The sequence below is a fragment of the Peromyscus maniculatus genome, chromosome 1 (genome assembly GCF_049852395.1).
Source record: "Peromyscus maniculatus bairdii isolate BWxNUB_F1_BW_parent chromosome 1, HU_Pman_BW_mat_3.1, whole genome shotgun sequence".
Lineage (NCBI taxonomy): Eukaryota > Metazoa > Chordata > Mammalia > Rodentia > Cricetidae > Peromyscus > Peromyscus maniculatus.
This window is the reverse complement of record NC_134852.1, coordinates 163,246,160-163,268,023: the sequence shown is the minus strand read 5'-3', so window position 1 is coordinate 163,268,023 and position 21,864 is coordinate 163,246,160. Positions and strand designations below refer to the sequence as shown.

Genomic DNA, 21,864 nt, shown 5'->3' with positions numbered 1-21,864 from the left:
AATAATCAAAACACTAAACATACAGAATAAAGAAAAATATTAACAGCTGCACAGCTGCAAAGGAAAAAAAACAAGTTGCATATAAATGCAGACTTATCAGAATTACACCTGACTTCTCAATAGAGATTATGAAATCCAGAAGGTCCTAAACAGACATTTTGCAGACACTAAGAGACCACAGATGCCAGCTGAGATTACTATGCCCAGCAAAACTTTCAATCACTTTAGATAGAGAAAACAAAATGTTCCATGACAAAACCAGATTTAAACAATACCTATCACAAAACCAGCCCTTCAGAAAAGTACTAGAAGGAAAGCTCTAACCCAAGGAAGTTAGCTACACCCACGAAAACACAGGCAATAGATAATGCCACACCAGCAAAACCCAAAGGCCAGGCGGTGGTGGTGGTGGTGGTGGTGGTGGTGGTGGTGGTGGTGGTGGTGGTGGTGGTGCACGCCTTTAATCCCAGCACTTGGGAGACAGAGGCAGGCGGATCTTTGTGAGTTCGAGGCCAGCCTGGTCTACAGAGCGAGATCCAGGAAAGGCACAAAACTACACAGAGAAACCCTGTCTCAAATAACCAAAACCAAAAACAAACAAAAAACAAAAGCAAACCCCAAAGAAGGGAAACATACACACACTACCAAAACAACAAAAACAAAAACAAAAAATAAGAGGAATTAACATTCATTGGTCACTAATATCTCTTAATATCAGTGGACTCAATTCACCTATAAAAAGACACATGCTAGCAGAATGAGTACAAAAACAGAATGCATCCTTCTGCTGCATACAAGAAACACACCTCAACTTCAAAGACAGACATTACCTCAGAGTAAAGGGTTGGGAAAAGATTTCCAATCAAATGGACTTAAGAAACAAGCTGGTGTAACTATCCTAATATCTAAAAAATAGATTTCAAACTAAAATTAATCAAAAGAGATGGAGAAAGACATTTTATATTCGTCACAGGAAAAATCCATCAAGATGATGTCTCAATTCTGAACATTTATGCCCAAATACAAGAACACTCACATTTGTAAAAGCAACATTACTAAAGCTTAGATCACACATCAAACCTCACACACTAATAGTGGGAGACTTCAACATCCTACTCTCATCAATGGACAGATCTGCCACACAGAAACATTACAGAGAAATAAGGGAACTAACAGATGTTATGACTCAAATGGACTTAAAAGACATCTATAGAATATTTCACCTAAACACAAAAGAATATACTTTCTTCTCAGGACCTCATGGAACCTTTTCTCAAATTGACCACATACTCAGTCACAAAACAAATCTTAACAGATACAAAAAAAAATTGTAATAACTCCCTGTATCTTATCAGATCACCATGGCTTAAAGTTAGAATTCAACAAGTACACAAATTACAGAAAGCCTACTCTTGTATAATATTAGAGGAACCAATCTCAATATTATACATCCCAGGGGCTCAGGAGAGAGAACTACTGACGGCGAGGACTATTATCAGGAAATATAATCTCAGCACACCGAGTTCTATAGTCCACTTGCTTTAATTCCTCTGGCATAACATCCTTTATACACAGCTTCAGTTCTGTTCTCATGTCTAGCTCCTTTCTTGCCTGATTTCTCTCTATATTTATCTACTGTCCCCTCTATGTTCTATCTTAATTCCTTTGTCTAGTTCTGCCCCTTCTAGGTTCTCATCCATCTTGTTCCTTCCCATATCATCTCCTCTCCCGTCTCCTTCTCTCTCATCTGGCTCTTCCTCATCTTCCATCTCGTTCCTCTAGTACTCTGCTGTAGCCCTTCAATCTACTTCTCTCCCATCTCAGTTTGTTCCTCTCAAGTTCTTACCCATCTAGTTCTTCCATTCTCTTCTCTCCTCTCTGTCCTCTGCTTTACAGTTATATATCTCTCCAAAATCACAATCCTCCCCTCCACCCAGGATACTCAGCCTGAACTTCCTCAGGCAGTGATTGTCCACTATCAGGATCAAATGGAGGGTTGATAAGAATTACAAAGAGGGGCACGAGTTGTTAATTACCATTTGTGACCCAAAGGGGAAGTGACTAATGAATTAGCTAAAGGCTAAATATGGGTAATATCTAAGAAGAGGGATCTTACGTGCACAACTATAATCTTAAATGTGTTTGGTAAAGGATGTTAAAAATCTATAAATTGCCGGGCGTGGTGGCACACGCCTTTAATCCCAGCACTTGGGAGGCAGAGGCAGGCGGATCTCTGTGAGTTCGAGGCCAGCCTGGGCTACCAAGTGAGCTCCAGGAAAGGCGCAAAGCTACACAGAGAAACCCTGTCTCAAAAAAAAAAAAAAAAAACCCAAAAAAAAAATCTATAAGTTGCTAGGTCAATGGGAGAAAATAAAACTGTCTTCTTTTTTCCTGTGGCTCCTATCTGTCCAAGCTGTCTGCCGTTTTTCTGCAGGGTGGGGGAAAGTGTGCTCAGTCTCTAGGCAACCTGTGTACAGCTAGATGCCCCTGGTGATAGTTAAAGGGAAATCTGGAACTGGAGGTAAGATTTTAGAAAGGAGGAAGTTAAGTTTAATTAGCACATCCACCAGGCCTTCTCAAACAGGTAGCCTGGATGCTTAAGTCTGTTCTTAGAGAGTACAGAGGTATCTCTGATAAGGTACTTTCCTCCATCCGGTGATGGACCTGGCCGGATGCTACCAATAATGATAATTACAGGGAGGCTTGAACTGGGAGTTCTGGCTGAGCATAGCTGTTAGCACAGAAGTTTATCTAAATATTCCTAGAAGTGGTTAGGTAAGTAGTTAGAGGTCTATAAAGTTAGTAAGGCTGTAAGAAAGGAGGGGTCTGAGCTAAATTGTGTAAAGCTATTACTTAATGTCTACCTGACCTAGGCGGTGTCCCCTTGTGGAATTTACCTTAAGTCAGGAGACTCGCCTGTGGGTTGTTATCACTGTTAATCCTCGGAAATTGGGTGACCACCTGGGTGATGTCTCCTTTAGTCCTTGAAAGTGGCTAGGGGAGATATCTGATTCCAGAGAAAGCCTTTCCTGAGGCTGTTCTCCAAATGCCTGGAATGTGTATGTCTAGAGAGTGATCAGTCCACATTGTTAGCCCTTCTTAGGGAAAAATCAATTGGGAAAACTATGAAGGAACACATGATTTTCATAACAGAATACAGCTGATATATAACAAGCCAAGTAACACCAAAAACTCCTTGGGATTTGGCTTCCTCTGGAGGAATTCCCTGATTCCTCCAGGTAGTGACTTTGTCATAACCAGCTGAGTTCTTATGATATTCCTGCGGCCCACAGCAGCCTACAAACTCATGGAAACTGAACAACTCTCAACTGACTCACCACTGGATCAAGGAAGAAATAAAGAAAGAAATTAAAAACTTCCTAGAACTCAATGAAAATGAATACCCAAATTTATGGGACATTTTTAAAGCAGTGCTAAGAGGAAAGTTCATAGCACTAAATGCCCACATAAAGAATTTGGAGAAATCTCACACTAGCAACTTAACAGCATATCTGAAGCACTAGAACAAAAAAGAAAGAAAGAGAGAAAGAAAGATCACTCAGGAGGAATAGACAACAGGAAAAATCAAATTGAAGGCTGAAATCAATAAAATAGAAACAAACAAAATAATACAAAGAATCAATGAAACAAAGAGTTGGTTCTTTGACAAAAATCAGCAAGATAGACAAACCCTTATCCAAACTAACCAAAAGGTAGAGAGAAAGAATATCAAAATTAACAAAATCAGAAATGAAAAGGGGGACATAACAACAGACACTGAGGAAATCCAGAGAATCATCAGGTCATACTTCAAAAACTGTACTCCACAAAACTGGAAAATCTGAAGGAAATGGACAGTTTTCTGGATAGGTACCATATACTAAAATCAAGACCAGATAAACAATTTACATATACCTATAACCCCTAAAGAAATAGAAGCAGTCATTAAAAGTCTCCAAACCAAAAAAAGCCTAGAACCAGATGGTTTCAGCATAGAATTCTACCAGAATTTCAAAGAAGAGCTACTACCAATACTCTTCAAATTGTTCCACGCAATAGAAACAGAAGGAACATTACCAAACTCTTTTAATGAGGCTACAGTTACCCTGATACCAAAACTACACAAAGATGCAACAAAGAAATAGAACTACAGACCAATCTCCCTCATGAACATTGATGCAAAATTACTCAATAAAATACTGGCAAACCAAATCCAAGAATACATCAAAAAATTCATCCACCATAATCAAGTAGGCTTCATCCCAGAGATACAGGGATGGTTCAACATATGAAAATCTGTCAATGTAATCCACCATATAAGCAAACTGAAAGAAAAAAAAAACAAACACATGATCATCTCACTAGATGCTGAAAAAGCCTTCAACAAAATCCAACACCCCTTCATGATAATGGTCTTGGAGAGATCAGGAATACAAGGAACACACCTAAACATCATAAAGGCAATTTACAGCAAGCCAACAGCCATCATCAAATGGAGAGAAACTCAAAGTGATACCACTAAAATCAGAAACAAGACAAGGCTGTTCACTATCTCCATATTTATTCAATATGGTACTCCAAGTTCTAACTAGAGCAATAAGACAACAAAAGGAGATCAAGGGGATACACATTGGAAAGGAAGATGTCAAACTTTCACTATTTGCAGACGATATGATAGTATACATAAGTGACCCAAAAATTCTACCAGGGAACCCTACAGCTGACAGCAGTTGATCTTCAGTCAAGATCATGATGGGGAAACCCACAGAGACAGCTGACCCAAGCTAGGGGAAGCTCATGGACTCTGATTGGACAGCTGGGGAGCCTGCAGGGAACCGAACCAGACCCTCTGAATGTGGGGACAGTTGCTTGGTCTGCTTGTGACGCTCCTGGCAGTGGGACTTGGATTTATCCCTGGTGCAGGAACTGGCTTTTTGGAGCCCACTCCCTATGGTGGCATTACCCAGCCTTGATGCAGCAGGGAGGGGCTTGGGCCTGCCTCAGCTTGATATTCCAGACCTTGTTGACTCCCCATGGGAGGCCTTACCCTCTCTGAGGAATGGATGGGGGGATGTGGGGGGTGGAGTGAAAGGAGGGAAGGGTGGGAGAACTGTGGTTGGTATGCAAAATGAAAAAAAATTAAAATAAAATAATATATTTTTTTAAAAAGCAACTTGGAGAGAAAGAGATTTATTTGACTTACAGTTTATAACCCATCAATGAGGGAAGGCCAGGCAGGAACTTAAAGAAGGAACCACAAAGGAACACTGCTTACTGAGTTGATTCCTCTGGTTTTCTAGGCCACTTTTCTTGTACAGCCCAGGCCCACCTGCCTAGGGATGGCACTGCCCACAGTGGGCTGGGCCCTCCTGTATCAATTAGCAATGAAGAACTGTCCCCCTCCACCACCACCACCACCACCACCACCACCACCACCACCACCCCCTCCAACATGTCCACACACTACTCTGATGGAAGCAATTCCTCAGTGGAGATTCCCTCTTTCCCACATGACCTATTTGTGTCAAGCTGGCAAAAACTAGCCAGCACATGGTGAAACTGTATTTGAATTCACATCTTCTTCCTCTACAGTCCAGGCTGTGTGACTCATGTGTCCTGTCACTTCTACAGTGCTGATCGATCACAAGGGAAAAACATGACAGCAATGATGATAATAAGGTCATTCATTAAGAAATTTTAGCAACTTTACATTCAAAACATTTTCAGGATAATCACTCCACATCTACTCCCCCTAGGCCTAGACTACCTACTTTTCCAACTTAGGTTATTTCAGCAGCCTCAAATAGTCTCCCAGACTTTTTTGCTTTTCCCTTCATAAACCCAGAAGTCACCTACATTTATTCTTTGCCTCCCCTAAGATTCCATCTTAAATAAATCCATCAATGGAGAGATGATTTGGTGGTTAAAAGTACTTGTTGCTCTTGCAGAAGAGCCAAGTTAAATTTTCAGCACCTACATGATGGCTCACAACCATGTGTAACTCCAGTTCCAGAGGATCTGATGCCCTCTTCTGACCTCTGCAGGCACTAGGCATACATGCAGTGCACAAACATATCTGCAGGCAAAACATTCATACACATAAAATGAATATATCTTTTAAACATGTAAAAAAATCATTGATTTACATCTAATCGTGTCAGTCCCTAATTCAGTAGCCTCCTATAGATCTTTCTAATTCATAGTCATAAAAACCAAAGACCCTCCAATGATAGCCAGACCCCTGCAGTCAGACCTCCCTGGGCTCCTCCAGTCAGTTCTGTTCTCCTCTGCTGAGCCTGACTTCCATCTTGCTAGCTGCTCCACCTCAGGGAAACCTTCCCACTGCCATTTCCTTCTGCCAAGAATGTTCCTCCATACTCACCCACAGACTTCCCTCCATACACTATTATTAGCACATACTCATTGTACAAAGTCATGGGTTTCATAATGACATTTTTATTCAAGTATATTGTGTACTCTGGCCATATTCATCCCCATTACCCTCTCCTGTCCTACCTCCCTCTAATTATATTCTTTTCCCAAAGTCCACATTCTACTTTTATGTCATCTATATGATATATAAAATACAGATTTGAATATGTAAGACAATGTATTTAATATAAATTCCAACTATAAAAGAAAATGTGACATTTAGCTTTCTGAGTTTGGCTTATTCCACTTAGTGCAACAATCTCTAGTTCCATCCATTTTCCTTCAGATGACATAGTTTCTTTCTTCCTTAAGGCTGAATTGTGTACACACCATATTTTATTTATTCATTCATCTGTTGATGAGAACTAGCCTGGTTAGCTTAGATTGTCAATCTGACAAAGCCTAGAGTCATCTGAGAGGATAGACTCAATTGAGAAATTGCCGTATTGACCTGTGGATATATCTGTCTTAGTCAGTGCCCTATTGCTGTGAAAAGACACCATGACCAAAAAAACTCGTATAACTGAAAGCATTTAGTGGGTCTTGTTTACAGTTTCAGAGGTTTAGTCCATTATCATCATGGCAGGAAGCATGGTGGCATGCTGGCAGACATGGTGCTGGAGAAGGAGCAGAGAGTTCTACACATAGATCCACAGGCAACAGGAAGAAAGAGACCCTGGGCCTATCTTGAGCACTTGACAGTGCCAAAGCCCACCCCTAGTGACACATTTCCTCCAACAAGGCCACATCTTTTAATCCCTGTCAAGTAGTGCCACTCCCTAATGACCAAGCATTCAAATATATGAGCCTATAGGGGCCATTCTTGCTGGTGGCCATGTCAGAGGAGCAATAGATGGCAGTGGACTTCAGTATGTCAGCCCACCAAGAAGTGAATCCCTGATGGGTGAATCTCAGATAGGCAAGGCCTGAGACCACAGACTCCAGAATGTCTTTAGCTTCTGCTGTGCCTTCACACGCTTGCTGCTGCAATCTTTCTCTGGTATCTGGTATGATGTGAATGGTTGTGGGGAGATTCCTACTGCCTGTAATGTAGTGTGTTTATCTCATGGAAACATCCCGTTCTACTGGGCATTTTTACCTGTGGATTATTATGAAAATGATTTCTTCCTAAGCTGTACTGTCTAATTGATAATAATAATGTTAGTTTAAATAGAGTTTTGAAGCTGGGCGGTGGTGGGCACACGCCTTTAGTCCCAGTGCTCAAGAGGCAGAGGCAGGCAGATCTCTGTAAGTTTGAGGCCAGCCTGGTCTCCAAAGCGAGTTCCAGGAAAGGCGCAAAGCTACACAGAGAAACCCTGTCTTAAAAAAAAAATAGAGTTTTGATAATAAAAAATAAAACACGCAAGTGTCACACAGCTAGAACACATGAGTTTCTATTGAGGAGCTGTATAGACTGTGGCTTGGGCTAATGATTAAGAAAAAGAATTGAGTCTCAGTAGCCAAGTTAGCTTAAATTCTTTTAACTTTAATGTGGGAAGTGTGTTCACAGGTTTCAGAGTGCATCACAGCTGAAACAAAGCTTTGAAAATAGCTTAAAGTTAAACTAAGATGTTTTTGTTAAATAGCTTTGAGGTGAAAAACTCAAGAAGACAATCTACAGTTTTAGAAAGGCACATAGCTGAGTGAGGAACTCGTTAAGGTCAGGGGACAAGAACAAAGCAGCCCAATTATCATTAGCTGACATGCCTTTCTTTCTGGGATTGGTTGATGACCAAAAGTGATAATTAATTCCTTGTACTCATTTCTGCCCTCAGTCTTCTGATATAAAAAACTATTGATGAGTGGGTATGTACCCTAAAGATTTAAAGTAGAGCTGACTGATTGTTTCTCATGTATAAAACTTTCAGTTTGTGATTCCTTTAAGATTCCTTACGATAACCTTTCAAGATAAGTAATAAAGTGATTGGTCCTTTCTTTGTAACTGCAAAACACAGCTTGCCAGTAAAAAAAAAAAAAAAAAAAAAAAAATACCTTGCTCGCCTACACTGTTAATTCATAACAGGTTGCTAGGATATGAATGTACACGAGTTCTTGGGATAAAATGTTTAATCATGTAAGGGACATGCAAAACTTGCTGGGTTTTTTTACTTATATTCACTTGAAAAATAGAATGTAACCACACTGTAATTTTTATACTGCCTGAAAGATTTTGCTAGGGTATATAAGCTGTAAGGGAAAGAATAAAAAAGAACAAGGAGTTAGAAGGAAAACATCAAGAGAGACAGAAGGAACATTTCTGGATAGAGATAAGAAAAGAGAAAAAGAACACAGAAGAAGAATAAAAGAAGGAAATCAAGAGTGTCTTTTTTGCTGCAGAATAATCCTTCTGTACACTATAAATATGTATTACTATCATTGGTTAATAAAAAGCTGACAGGCCGGTAGCCTGACAGGAAGTTAAGAGGGAAAGCCAAACTGAGAATGATGGGAAGAAGGAGGGCGGAGTCAGAGAAGTTGCCAGCAGACATCGACAGAGCAGGAGATGAATGTGCCATGCTAATAAAGGTAATGCCACACGGCAGAGGATAAATAAGGAATATGGATTAACTTAAAATGTAAGAGCTATGCCAGGAGCCATCCCCCAGCAGTGGACAGGTCCCAGCAGAGGATGTAAGGAGTCGGCGGGGGAAGGAGGTGAGCCAGGCCATGGCAGCGACAAAAATCTTGCAGCCTGACTCTCTCTCTAGCAGCCAGAGTGCTTTTTTATTTATACAGAACTTATTAATCAAAGATGGATTCTTGTTGTTCCAAAACACAGATCATATCACTTTTGGTTTTGGATATGTGTTTGGTTTTTTATCCATCTTTTTGTCATCATTGGTAACTTATGACAGAATAGATTTCTCATTTTCAGTCATTTTCCCTCAGGTTTTGACATCATTGGTGAACAGAGTTATCATCTTTACTTATTAACCCATAGCCCAATTTTTAAGAATCTAGAGGCATATGATAGCCTGTTCTCAGGCTGGTGGCTTTGGTTGCTTCAAGGATGCTAGACCAATACAAAATCTTCAAGCCAGCCCAGGCATATTGCTATGTCCCAAGCAAGTGTACTATTAACTCTTAAAGGTCAGAATGCCCAACAAAAATCATTAGGCCAAAATTGTTGCAGTTATTATTCAAATTCTGACATGGTAACTTCAGCTAATCTAACTTTGTTGTATGTACATGTCACGTAATTGTCTGAGTATATAATGGGAAGAGGCTTGCAATCTGATCTGTAACCACCTCCTCTAGCCCAGTGAATCTTGTTAACCTTTTTAAGTTTACTTTGTTTTGATCATCTTGTTCCTGAGTAAGTACAGGAGTTTTGAAAATGTCTCATAGCCTCATTAAGAGACCTCTGGCTTCTTTATGTGTGTCACAATCTCCAAAGCATAAGGAAGACCTTCCAGTAGATAAGGATATCTCCCTAAAAGTGGGAGGGGTAGTATGTTCAGGACTTTCCTGGGGAAGCTTAGAAGCAATATTCCTTGGAGAAGGCATAAATGGTTCATATGAAATTTCCATCAATCCAATATCCTCAAATTGTACAGATATTAAAAGTCTCCCAAGCATGCAACAGGTGGAGATGAAAACCAAAGGTGGCCCGGCAGCCATCATGTAGCTCAGCTTTGCTGGATCTTGGTCAAGCAGCTGTGCTGGCCTTTAACTTTTACAGTTCCCATCAGATATGGCTGTGCTAGAGCTAGTTAGTAATAAGATAAGCCTGAGCTATTGGCCAAGCATTTACAATTAGTATAAGCTTCTGTGTGGTGATTTGGGATCTGGCAGGTGGGAAAGAAACATCCATCTACACTTTTTCCCTTAACCCCCTCAGATAAAAAAAAGTCATAGTACGCCTGGCCAACTCTGTGGATTTCCCTATGAACCCTGTGCTGCTAGAGGCTGGCCCCCAGGCAGCAAAAACATTGTGACTCAAACCATCACAATATTTGTGGGAATATTGTCTTGATTATTAATTGTTATGAGTGTACAGCCCACTGTGGGCAGTACCATTCTCTGGGCAGATAGCCCTGGGCTGTATAAGAAATCTAGCTGAGCCTAAGGCCACACAGCCACCAGGCAGCATTCCTCTGTGGCGTCTGCTGTTCTTCCTTGGCTGAGAGTGTGTTCCTTTGTCAGAGTTAAGGCTTCAAGGAATAGCAAGCATGCCTGCCTTCAAGTTCTAGTTTGAGTTCCTGCTCTGACTTCCCTCACTGATGAATGGTGATCTGGAAGTATAAGCCAAATAAACACTTTCCTTCCCTAAGTTGATTTTGATCAGAGTATTTTATCACAGCAACGAAAGTGAAACTGGACCAGGAACCTAGGCTGATCCCTAAGTTAGTACTGTGGATGGTACTACAGTGAAGCATAGTTTGTTTTAAGGAGGCAGCAGATCCCATGGGTGACAACTTCTTTGGATTTTTGAAGCATGACAAATAAATCCTCATCCCACCCCAGGGACTGGCCAGGTGGGGCAGATGAAAGAGAGAGCTAACTGTTCTCCCCAATAGTGTGAGGAGAATGTGGAGATACTGGGGGAAGCTCTGCAAACATGCCAGGGACCCTGGGATCAGAAGAAAGGGGAGGTGGGGGGGAGAGAGGCTTAGAAGCACAAGGGAAGACCAGGATCCTAAGAAGAAAGACCTGCCCCAGTTCCATGGAAGAACGAGCAGGGGATTGGAGGCATCAGTAGCTCTCTATGCAGAGTGAATCTCTCTGCTGTCCTACCCTGCCCACCCCAGGTCCCACACACAGCCACATGGTGTAATTTGATGAGTAAAGCTTTGAGGAAATCCAGACAGGGAGTTCTTGTTTCCTGAGGCTAACACAACCAAATACCACAAACTGAATGGCTTGTGAATGAAGTGCCCATGCAAAGCCTAGTTCTCACCTCAAAGGTGATTAGTTTTTTATTGTAGATATGAGGGAAAGTACAGCCAGAGACATCTGGAAGAGTCTAGAGCAGAAAGAGAAAGTAGGAGACTGAACACAGCCAGCAGACTGAACCAGGCCATTGTAGGGGGGTTAGGTGGGGAAGCTGAAAAGGAGAAGAAGAGAAAGGGGACAGGAAAGGGGGAACCCAGAGAGCACATGGTTGAAATGGCAGGTTTTTATAGGAACCAGCAGCTGGGGGAAGGGAAAGGATGCTCCTCCTGGGCTGGAGAAGTTTAGGGGGCGGGATAAGCACAGCTAGGACTCAGTAACAGGGGCTTTCCATGCAGAGAGAGCCTAGAGGCCAGCGGGAGCTTTGGTGTGCTAATAGCGCCACAGTTGGCCATTTGGCACAGGTTTCTTCTGTACCTGATGATAAATTCAACCCAGATAGGGGTTTTCTCCAGTGGCATCTCCCTGGGTATGCTAACCACAACTCAGGGCAGGCCCCACACCCAGGAGTAGCTGGCCAACACAAAACTAACTCGGTTATATTTTTGTAAACTTTTTGTCTCATTTTGCCCAGTTGGGGCATTTATTGTCTTACTGGTCTTTTATTTGTATATATTTGTTTTTCCTTTTTTGTGTGTTTGTTTTCTTTTAAGAGAGAAAGAGATAAAGGATATAAAGTTGGATGGGTAGGGTGGTGGGGAGGATCTGGGAGGGACTGTGAGACAAAAAAAAAATGATCACAATATATTGTCTGAGGGGAAAATCTATAAACAGAAAGGAATAAAAAAGGGGAAACTAAAAGGTCAAAACTCAAGATCAAAATCCCCTACTTTACAATCAGGCGCTAACTGCCTGGAGCCTGGCCAGGCTTGGGATCTCTTAAACAAATAACTACAGCCTCAGAGCCCTGGTGCCTGGCCCTGAATGGCTGGTCTTGGAAAAGATGAGAGGTGTTGTAAAATTACTACCCGACAAGACAATAAACTGCCAACCTACAATCTCTTCCAATGTAATGCCACACAAATGACCCAAGGCAAGGACAGATAACTTCTCTGAACTGTCATAAAAAGTGCCATTCCCCATTGGGGGTGCAATTTGCTCTCTCTCCTCCTCCCCCTTCCCCCTCTCTCTCCCCACCTTCTCTTTCTCTCCTCCTTCCCTACCTTTCCCTCCATGTTTCTGTTCACAGTGTATGTTCTTTATTAAAACATTTGTATCAGTTCTTGTCTGGTGAATACTTCTACACAGACACATACCATGCCCTGGACTCATGGTTGCTGGCACAACATAGATCTGCTTTTCAGAAGGACACCATCCGTGCTGGTTAGGTCCCATCCTGATCACTTCATTTTAACTTAATTCCTTTTTTATAAGGTCCCAAGCTCCAAGTGCAATACCATTCTGACATTCTGCATGTGACACTTTCCCAAAAGCAGACTTTGGAAGGAACCCTCCCACAGAATTTTATTCTAGACAAGGCCATAAAAACTCTGAGGGGCAGCAGATAAACTAACATGGGAGCCTAACATTACATTTATTGGTTCTCAGTGGTGCTTCAAGGAGGACTTTGGTGCTTGAAAGAGAAACCTAACATTTCTGCCCTTGTGTTTTTTAATTTCCAAGGCAGCTGCAGAAACTGCCAGAGCCTAAAGGAGACAGACTTGCCAGGACTCAAGGTAAGACTTCTGAATATTCTTTCACAGGGTCTTGACAGAACTTGGACCCTATCAAGAGGGGCCCAAGACCTAGACAAAACCTGGAAAGGTTCTTTAGGAGCTGCAGGAGTTGGGGGTCCCCTACAGACTAATACAAACAGTAATAGGTCCAGCGGATATTGTTGGCTCCCAGGGTCCGTGGAAGAGTCTACCAACCAGCTGAGGATTCTAATCTGAGGGATATTCAATGAATCTAAGCACACTGAGTTCTTTAGTCCATTCACTTTATTCTTCTAAGTCAATTCTTTCTACACAGTTTCTTTTCTGCTCTCTTATTTAGCTCCTCTTGGTTCCTTCTGCTCTCAGTCCCTTCTGCTGTTCTCTCCTCATTCTACCTAGTTCTTTCCATCTCCGTCCTCATCTTTGGTCTTCTCCATCCATCCTCCCAGTGCCCTCAGAGAACCAGTATATATACCCACACAGTAGTTCTTTGGTAAAGCAATGTGAGGCTTGAAGTTTTCAGGGTCGCAGAGAGAGGTGATAAGGACCCACCCATAAAGCATTAATTGTCAGCTTCCAATTACAACCCAAAAGGGGAGTGACTAAAGGGGAGTTCTCTGGTAGGGGCAACTAAAGGCTAAGATCATTAAGGAATTTATGTGCTCAAACTAGAATCTAGAAATGGCTAGGTAGAATGTTAGGGGTCAATAAGTCACAAGAAAGTAAACTGTCTTTGGTGCCACTTTTCCCACTCATCCCAGCTGCAGCTGCTTTCTGATAGGGAAGGGGATATATGTTAGGTGGCTAAGCAACCTGTGTCAGAGCATGTAGTAGTTGGTTAGTAAAAGCACTTTCACTCAGAGTAATTGCTGAGGAGAAAATCTAAGAATAGCACCTGGCTGAGGAGGAGTAAAAACTTAATTTGCACAAGAAAGAAACTTGGCACCTATCACCTGCCTGGCCTTGTAGGCAATCTCCTTGGGTCAGTGGGAAGTAACTGCCTTAACTCAGTATCTAGCAAATGGCTAAAACTTCATCCCAGGAATGTGAGCAGTAAATCTCTTAAATTAGGGTCTTGTGTAAATAACCCAGGTTGAAGGTAAGGAGTTGAGGATTTAATTGTTAGTGGTTCTTTTCTCTATCTGTGAGATGAGCTAATGTTTATCTATGTGCAGTTTTGTCCTTGGAAAAAGGTATCTTTGCTGAAATACTTTTGTCTGGAGAATGGCCCTAGCCAGATATATGTTAATGAAAAATAAACACAGCTGGGGCAGTTGTCCAATTACCCCAAGTATATAGGGAAAGCTGTGCCCAAGATTGAGATGCAATCATGAGATTACATGTACACTAACATGGAGATGCACGGTAAATGGGGAGAATCATAGCTGTTATTGCACAAGAAGTTTACAACAAGAGACAGCCAGTTCATTCAAAAGGCAGTAATTCCACACCGCCTTGCGTGATGGTTTCCTCTAACAAACCCTTAGTTCTGATAGGTTGGCCTTCTGAACACTAGTTGTCACTGCTGTATACTCTCATGGACTTTTGCTACCAGCGGCTCTCAATAATAGTGCACTGAAGCATGGTGGGAGCTCACAACAACCCAACCTCAGAGACTGTTGCTTGGCCACCTGGCGGGCTGCTGAAGAGTCAGAACAGGTTCCTGGAACTATTTCTCCCTCTGCCTGAGCAAAACAATCCCAGGAAAGAAGGCTGGGCACAGTGGGGGCTGGGGGGTGGGGGCTTTCCGGCTGACTTCTCCCTGAGTCCATCTGTTAAATGCATTGTGGTCAGGTTTGTTTAGGACCTCAGCCAAGAACTAGTAGGAAAGATCAACCTTCTCTGCTCCCACGTTTTTCTATCAGGTCCTCTAGAGCACAGCCTAGGGCTTAGTTATCTGTGTGCCATGTCTGTAATGATACTGTTCTTCACACACTGAACAACAGGAAACCTTCTCTGAAAAAAGTGGGGGGAAGACAGAGCTAACCCATCTTCCCATGGCATGGAACAGAGGGTAGTATTCAGCATAGCATTTATTTTGAAAGAGAGACAGACAGATATTCCATGCAAACCATTCGTATCTCAGTTTCAGGCTGGGGCTACAGCTCCATTAGCAGAATGCCTGCCTAGAATGCACAAAGCCCTGGGTTTGACACATGCACCCTCAGCTCCACATAAACTGGGCGTGGTAGTGCACGACTAGAGTCCCAACACTTGGGAGGTGGAGGCAGGAGGATCCTTAGCTACATAACAAGTTCAAGGATAGCTGGAGCCACATGAGACCCTGTCTCAAAAGCAAACCTCAGCTTCAGTATTTTCTGCATGGCTATGTTCAGGTTAGCTAACCTCTCTGACTCTCAGTTCATCTACAAAATATCCATAGTAATAGTATGTGGCTAGAGGAATTGCTTCATATCTCTAGGGCTGTGAGATGTAAACATCTACGGTTGCTATAGTTGTTGCTATCAGCCACCTCCCTGGAAAACTTGGGGTTCCTGGGAAAAAGCAAGGGATGCTCAAGGTTGAGAAGTGGCACATGATGCTTGCCACAGTATGTTCCCATAGCTAAACAGTCTCGGTTTGTGTCACCCAACAGACACAGCATTCCTCTGTAGAAGTTAAAACATAGTGTTATGGAAATAACCCTGGGTTCTAAGTTCACTCCTGTGAGCTATGCTATTAGTCATCCCCCCTCAGTGCCTTGGTCCCCGAGGGACTTACTGGAGAGATGGGGGATATGGAGATGAGACAGACATCATGGGGACTTCCTTGGCTGTCAGGTGTCGGACCAACGATGGGTGTTTCTCTTGCTCATGTCTTTAACTGGGTGCTGAGAACTGAACCCAGGGCCTCCCGTGCACCAAGCAGTGCTGCCACCAAGGCTCATTTCCAGAGCTTTTCACTTTTATGTGATTTTAATTGTGAGACAGAATTTCATCAAGTGGCCCAAATTGTCTGGAAATTACTCTGTAATGCAAGTAAGTCTTGAATTTGCAATCCTCCTGCCTCGGGCTCCTGAGGAGCTAGCACTGTGGCCTGTCCAGACCCTACTTAACAGGTATTTCATTGCTGTTGTTGTCTTCTTGGATTAGCTTCAAGACAGGGTCTCATGTATCCCAGATTGGCCTCATTGTCACTACGTGGCAGAGGATGACCTTGAACTTTTGAATGACCTGTTTTCCCCTCCCAAGTGTTGGGACCCTAAGCATGTGCTGCCACACCCAGTTTCTTTGGTGCTGGGGTTTTCTTTTGTGCATGTTTGGCAAGCATTCTACCAACCAGGGAGTCTTTCTGTGCTACTGGGGTGTCTCAAACTTTGCCAACATCAGCGTCACCTAGGAGGCACAGTAGAAGACAAACTGGGGGTGTCTGGAAAGTGAATTGAGGTTTTGCCAAGTGATGCAGGCACTGCTAACCTAGAGACCACACTTGAAGATCCATTTGACTAAATACTGGAAATAAAATAGCTTAGAGTCTAGGGACAGTAGGGTTTAGAGAATAGCCTTTTTGTTATGGATGGCTGCTAAGAGTGCTTTCCTGTGCTGGAAGTGAAATCACCAAGGATATCGACATCTACCTTTCACAGATGAGAAACAGAGCTAATGTTCTTGCACCTGCAGGTTATAAAAAAGCAGAAACTGAGAAGCCTGTGGGTTCACCATCTGGGTGATTAGTAGTAAACAGTGCCGGTCCATCGGCCAGCACTAGGGTCAGGCTGATGTCAGCCTTGCGGGGTGTTTTCCTCCCTCTGGGACCTGCTAGCACTGTGGAGCACTGGAATGAATTTACTTGTATTTGTCACCTAGAGTGGCCAGATAGCTTCCCACTTGCATATTGCTAGAATCTGGTTCACAATATTTTGTGCTGTAGCATTTGACATCCTGCCAACAAGGAGTGTACAGTTTATGTGCAATAAGATTAAACAGGAGTGAATGCTGACCGGTGAGGATTTTCCCTCATCTAAATGGGCAATATTTCTACCTAAGTCTTTAATGTACTAAGGAGGCTGCCTGCCTCCTGCCACACATCTTTCCTCATCAGCACAGGAAAGTTAAGATATCCTCCAGAGCTACCTTATCAGAGGTCAAGTGGGGACCATGGCCACATTGTTCTCATCCAGTAGCCTCAAACACTGAAGATGGAAACCTTGTGCTATGAAGGGTTAGGCTACCCTCAGACTCTCCAGTCTCCTAGAAATAGCAGTTAAAATATAGATGAGCATAAACCAACAAAGTGTCCACGTGGTTCAATTCTCAGTACCCACATGGCAGCTTACAACCATCTGTAACCCCTGTTCCAAGGGAGCTGACACCCTCTTCTCACTTCTTCAGGTACCAGGCACACACATGATGCACAGAAATACATAAAAGCAAAACCTATGTACATAAAAAAAGTTAAATAATTTTTAAGAGACCTAGATTTTCAAGCAGTAGGCCCTGCTCATTTGAATATTGTATCCCCAAAAACATGTACTCCCAGGAAACAAAGATACTTAACTTGCATTTTAGTAAAGACATCAATAGACATAAGATGGATTGTTGATTTATCAGTGGAAATTGCATCTTGTGTGTTTTGTAGCAGCTCTACATCATGAACAATGAGGAGAGTGTGTCTGCTGTTAATAACCCAGATAATGCCCATGTCACCGAGCCTCCATATGCTATGACCCCTGGAAGCCAGAAGAAGCCTTTGGAAAGGAATACTTACCAGGCACCAGCAAAAATGCTCCGCTTTACAGGGAGTGGAAACTTACAGAACCCATACTGTGTGGTCCAGCATCCAGCTGGAATGACAGGCTTGCAGGCCCAGCCCACTCGGATACCATACTCAGGGGGAACGGCTAATGTGCAATGCTCACCAGAAATAACAACTGCCCCAGGGCCAGCAAAGACAGCAAGCCATCTACAGTGGAACATGTCCTCTATGTCCTGTTCTGAATTTAATCCCAAGAAAGTCATAAATGAAGAAGTCAGAACATTAGGGGTGAGTCTGATGTCATCTCTCCAGCTTTGTAAGCCCATCTCTGATGCCTCTGGGCTCAGAGGGCAAAGGAGGGTAGCAGCTTCTAAAGGCTAGGTCTGGCTGGGACAACCCTACAAATGGCAGTCCCACCCTGTGTTCCTCTGTCCCCCAGTTCATTCCATGGGCTTTTAGGGAGGCTATAAAATTGACCAGCTATCCCTTTCCTAGCTGTCAGGGGCGAGGATCAACAACACTTTCACTAAAAAAGACTATTAACCCAGGCAAGTGGGTTAGAGCCTCAGCGGCTGCCTCTCTATCATAAGATCTAGTAAGCTCCTCTATATCCTATGAGCTCTGAGGTTGCTGATTTCCTCTTCCACCAGGGGTATTCCTGCCTCTTTCCTGTATCTTCTAGCTTCATTTGACACCTTGAAAAGATCAACTTCGTTCTATTTTTTGAGGCAGAAACAAGGTCAGCCCTGTGTTCCACCAGATGCTAGCCAACTCCTAGTGAGATGCCTGGCTCATAGCCAGTTCTCCATCTCAGTGCCCTCACTCACTCACTCAGCATGGAGAACACTCTATGAGGAGACAGAGTCAGAGATGACCAAGACATGGTCCTCAAAGACCAAGAGGGGGGATTTATTTCATAGTAGCTATTATAAACTGTACCTTCTGGCAATCTCCATGAAGACATCTGCATAGCTTTGGCATTCAAACAGTACAGATGATCCAGCATCCTTTGAGTGGTTGTGACCCTCCTAGAGGAAAGAGGACCAGGGCAGGTTCAGGAAGGAGACAAACTCATTGAAACCCTGTTCTACAAGAGGGGTGGACAAGATCATGATGGGAAAAACCAAGAGACAGCTGGCCCAAGCTAGTGGGAGCCCACAGACTCTGGACTGACAGCTGGGGAGCCTGCATAGGACCACACTAGGCCCCTTGAATGAGGGTGACAGATGTGTGGCTTGAACTGTTTGTGAGTCCCCTGGCAATCAGACCAGAATTCATCCCGAGTACATGAACTAGCTTTTTTAGAGCCCATTCCCTAGGGTGCCATGCCTTACTCATCCTTGATGCAGGGCGGGGGGCTTGGGCCTGCCCCAACTTGGTATGCCAGCCTATGTTGAATACCCAAGGGAGGCCTTACCCCCTATGAGGAGTGGGTGAAGGTGGGATGGAGGGAGGTGGCGGGGGGGGGGGGGGGGGGGGGGGGCGGTGGGGGAGGGGGAGAAAGGGAGGGAGGGGGAACAGTGGGTGGTATGTAAAATGAAAAAACTTTAAATAAACAAGTAAACCTAAAAAAAGAAAGAAAGAAAGAAAAAGAAACCCTGCTCTAGTAGGGATATGGCTAGCCTATGTGCTGCAAGGCTTCATATATGTCAGAAGCTTTGTCTCTAGTGTGGTGATGTTGAAAGATACCAGAGAGGCCCTGAGAGATAGGGCCTAGTGGGAGGTATAGGTCCCTGGGCTAGTCCTCATAGAGTCTTGATAGCACTCATGGGAACAAGACTAGCCCCAACCCTCTGGCTCTCTGTCTCACTATATAATCTCTCCCTCTTGCATGTACTCTCATCACAATACGATTTACCACACAGTGACACAGCCAAGGGAGCCCTCACCAGAGCCAGCCTTATGCAGCTTAAACCAACAGTTCCAAAATTGTGACCTAAATAAACTCTTTTTTTTTTTTTCAAATGACCCAGCATTTGGTATTTTGTTTCAGCAATAGTAAATGAGCTAATACATACCCAACCCCTCCCTCTTTGCCTATCTGCAGAAATAGATAAGTTGATTGGGCAAAGACCAGAGAGCATTGTTTGTATCCCCAATTTATCAGAGCCACCTCTTAGACTAAAGTCTGCAAAACTGTCTCAGCAATCCCAATGCTGATCCCAAGCACCAAAGGAGATTTTAATTGTACGTGGGAAGATGATGTGGTGATGGTACATAGACATCGTAATTCTGAATTATGCTTTTTATCCTACTAATACCAGTGAATGTGTGTTAGTTCTGGCGGCCAACTATTTGAAGGCTTTTGGAAATCCAAGTTCAAAAGAAACTGCTCTGAACCGTCTTACCTTTTTTATTACCCAGGCTACACACTGGTCCCACCTGGGGAGCTTTAAAACACCTGGAACAGACCCCACCCAGAGATATTGGTCTAGTCCAGAAGTTGGCCTAGGTGAACCCCAGTACCAATCCTACCTCAAGTGGCTCTGAGCACAGGTGGGCTGATAGTGTAACTCAGCAGCCTGCAGCCCAGCTCGGCTCTCTCACTTATTTGCTCCCTGCTCTCCCCACAGGGCATCCAGATCATCATTGGCCTACTTCATATTGTGTCTGCATTCAACCCTGAACTATACAGGAATACTACTGTGCTGGGGTTATCAGGGTACCTGGTCTGGGGAGGACTGTCTGTGAGTACAAGGCCATGTGGCCTCCTTTCTAGGTGATCAGAGGGACCTAGGGGGGAAGGGGGGAAAAGACCCTTGAACCTTACCCCCAGTCATGTAACCCTTACAGCTTTGAAGTCTGCAGGCGCTGCTGAGGACTGAAGAGCCCACCTGCACCCTGGCAACACCACTCTTTGCCTACAAGGAGGTTTCAGCTGCAAACATTCATTACCATATCGTTATCAGAGTTTTTAAGGTCAGAGCCTGGGTTATGGCCACACTAACAAGCCAGCCTCTACCACCCACCCTTAATGAGCCAACTGAAGAGACAGGTCATAACAAAAAAGAAAAGAGAGATGATGAATTCACCGTGGCCACAGTGAGAAGAGGAACAAATAAAGAGACCCAGTGACACCTCCCCCAAATCCATCTTTGGGTTTTAAGTAGAAGATAAGGAGTACACATAACTAAGCAGTTATGGTCAGGGTGTGGTCCTATCCGTCACTGACCCATCATTGCCTCAGCTCCAAAGTGAGCCTGACAAGTTGGCAGAGGCAAGCTTTTCCTCCGGCTGGCACCAAGCTTTAGCCTGTCTCTTCCTCCAGCATCAGATGCTTAGAGCAATATTAATCCCTGGTGTGCATTGTCTTGATACCCTAAGTATCAAGTATATATATAAGTTAGAGTCTACAGAGTTTCATGTTGTACACAGCATCTGCTCCCATTCATAAGAGCACTGCAAAATTTCCAGGAATTAGTTAAGCAAGTTGTCCAATCATTTGGCGATAGGAAACTGTCAACAGTCATGATAAAGGCCTTCCCCTACTGTGTAGAGACCTCACCAGCAGGTGGCAGACATTTGCAAGCACAGCCCCGTGTACATGAAAGCCAGGGGAATAGGAGAAACATTCAGAAGGACAGTGACGGTCTCTTGAGGGGCTTAACTTGGAGGTTAAGGTGCAGCTCACTCAGGGTCACACAAAACTTCCACTGACTCAGCGACTCCTTACTAGCAAACTTGGATGAAATTCACAGGCAATAAAGGATGAGCTTAAGAGGAGTTTTTTTATAGCAAGATTTTAAAAATCAGGAAAAAAGCAGAGCCTTCAAGCCTGGATTGCCAGGAAAAGGGAGAGGTACATCCAACAACAGGAAAAGCCTGGTGAGCTGCTGGTCTAGGGTCTTTCGTACGGCAGAAACTGGGCAAAGACTGAGATCGTGCCTGCTGAGATAGGTTAATCTTCTAGGCCCATCAAGGGGCAGGCTAACTGGGATCTTGGAATGTTGTTCTGACATATCCAGGCAGCTGTGTCACGAAAAAGCTCATGCCCACATGAGTGATGACTCCCAAAACCTACATCCCCTGAACTACTCACAAAACTTGAAGACACTCCACTAAAGAGTTTCTTCTCCTCCAGCAAGTGGCTTTTAAAAAATTTTTTTCAGACAATATATTTGATCATGGTCCCCCCCCCCAATTTCTCCAAGATCCTCCCCACCTCCCTTACCCACTCAACTTCAAAATG

The 21,864-nt window shown here is 43.5% G+C and overlaps 1 protein-coding gene across 2 annotated transcripts in view; it reads left to right on the top strand.

The window, feature by feature from the left end:
• Ms4a18 (membrane spanning 4-domains A18) overlaps positions 1-21,864 on the top strand; it is a 50,924-nt gene that overhangs the window by 8,909 nt on the left and 20,151 nt on the right. Inside the window, exons 2-4 of one of the 2 annotated variants that reach the window (XM_042261020.2) lie at positions 12,949-13,001; positions 17,559-17,963; positions 20,249-20,362. In XM_042261020.2, the coding sequence (XP_042116954.1) occupies positions 17,571-17,963; positions 20,249-20,362 (507 nt within the window). In that variant the 5' untranslated portion in view covers positions 12,949-13,001; positions 17,559-17,570. The remainder of the gene's footprint in view (positions 1-12,948; positions 13,002-17,558; positions 17,964-20,248; positions 20,363-21,864) is intronic. The other variant, XM_076559984.1, reaches the window with a different exon arrangement.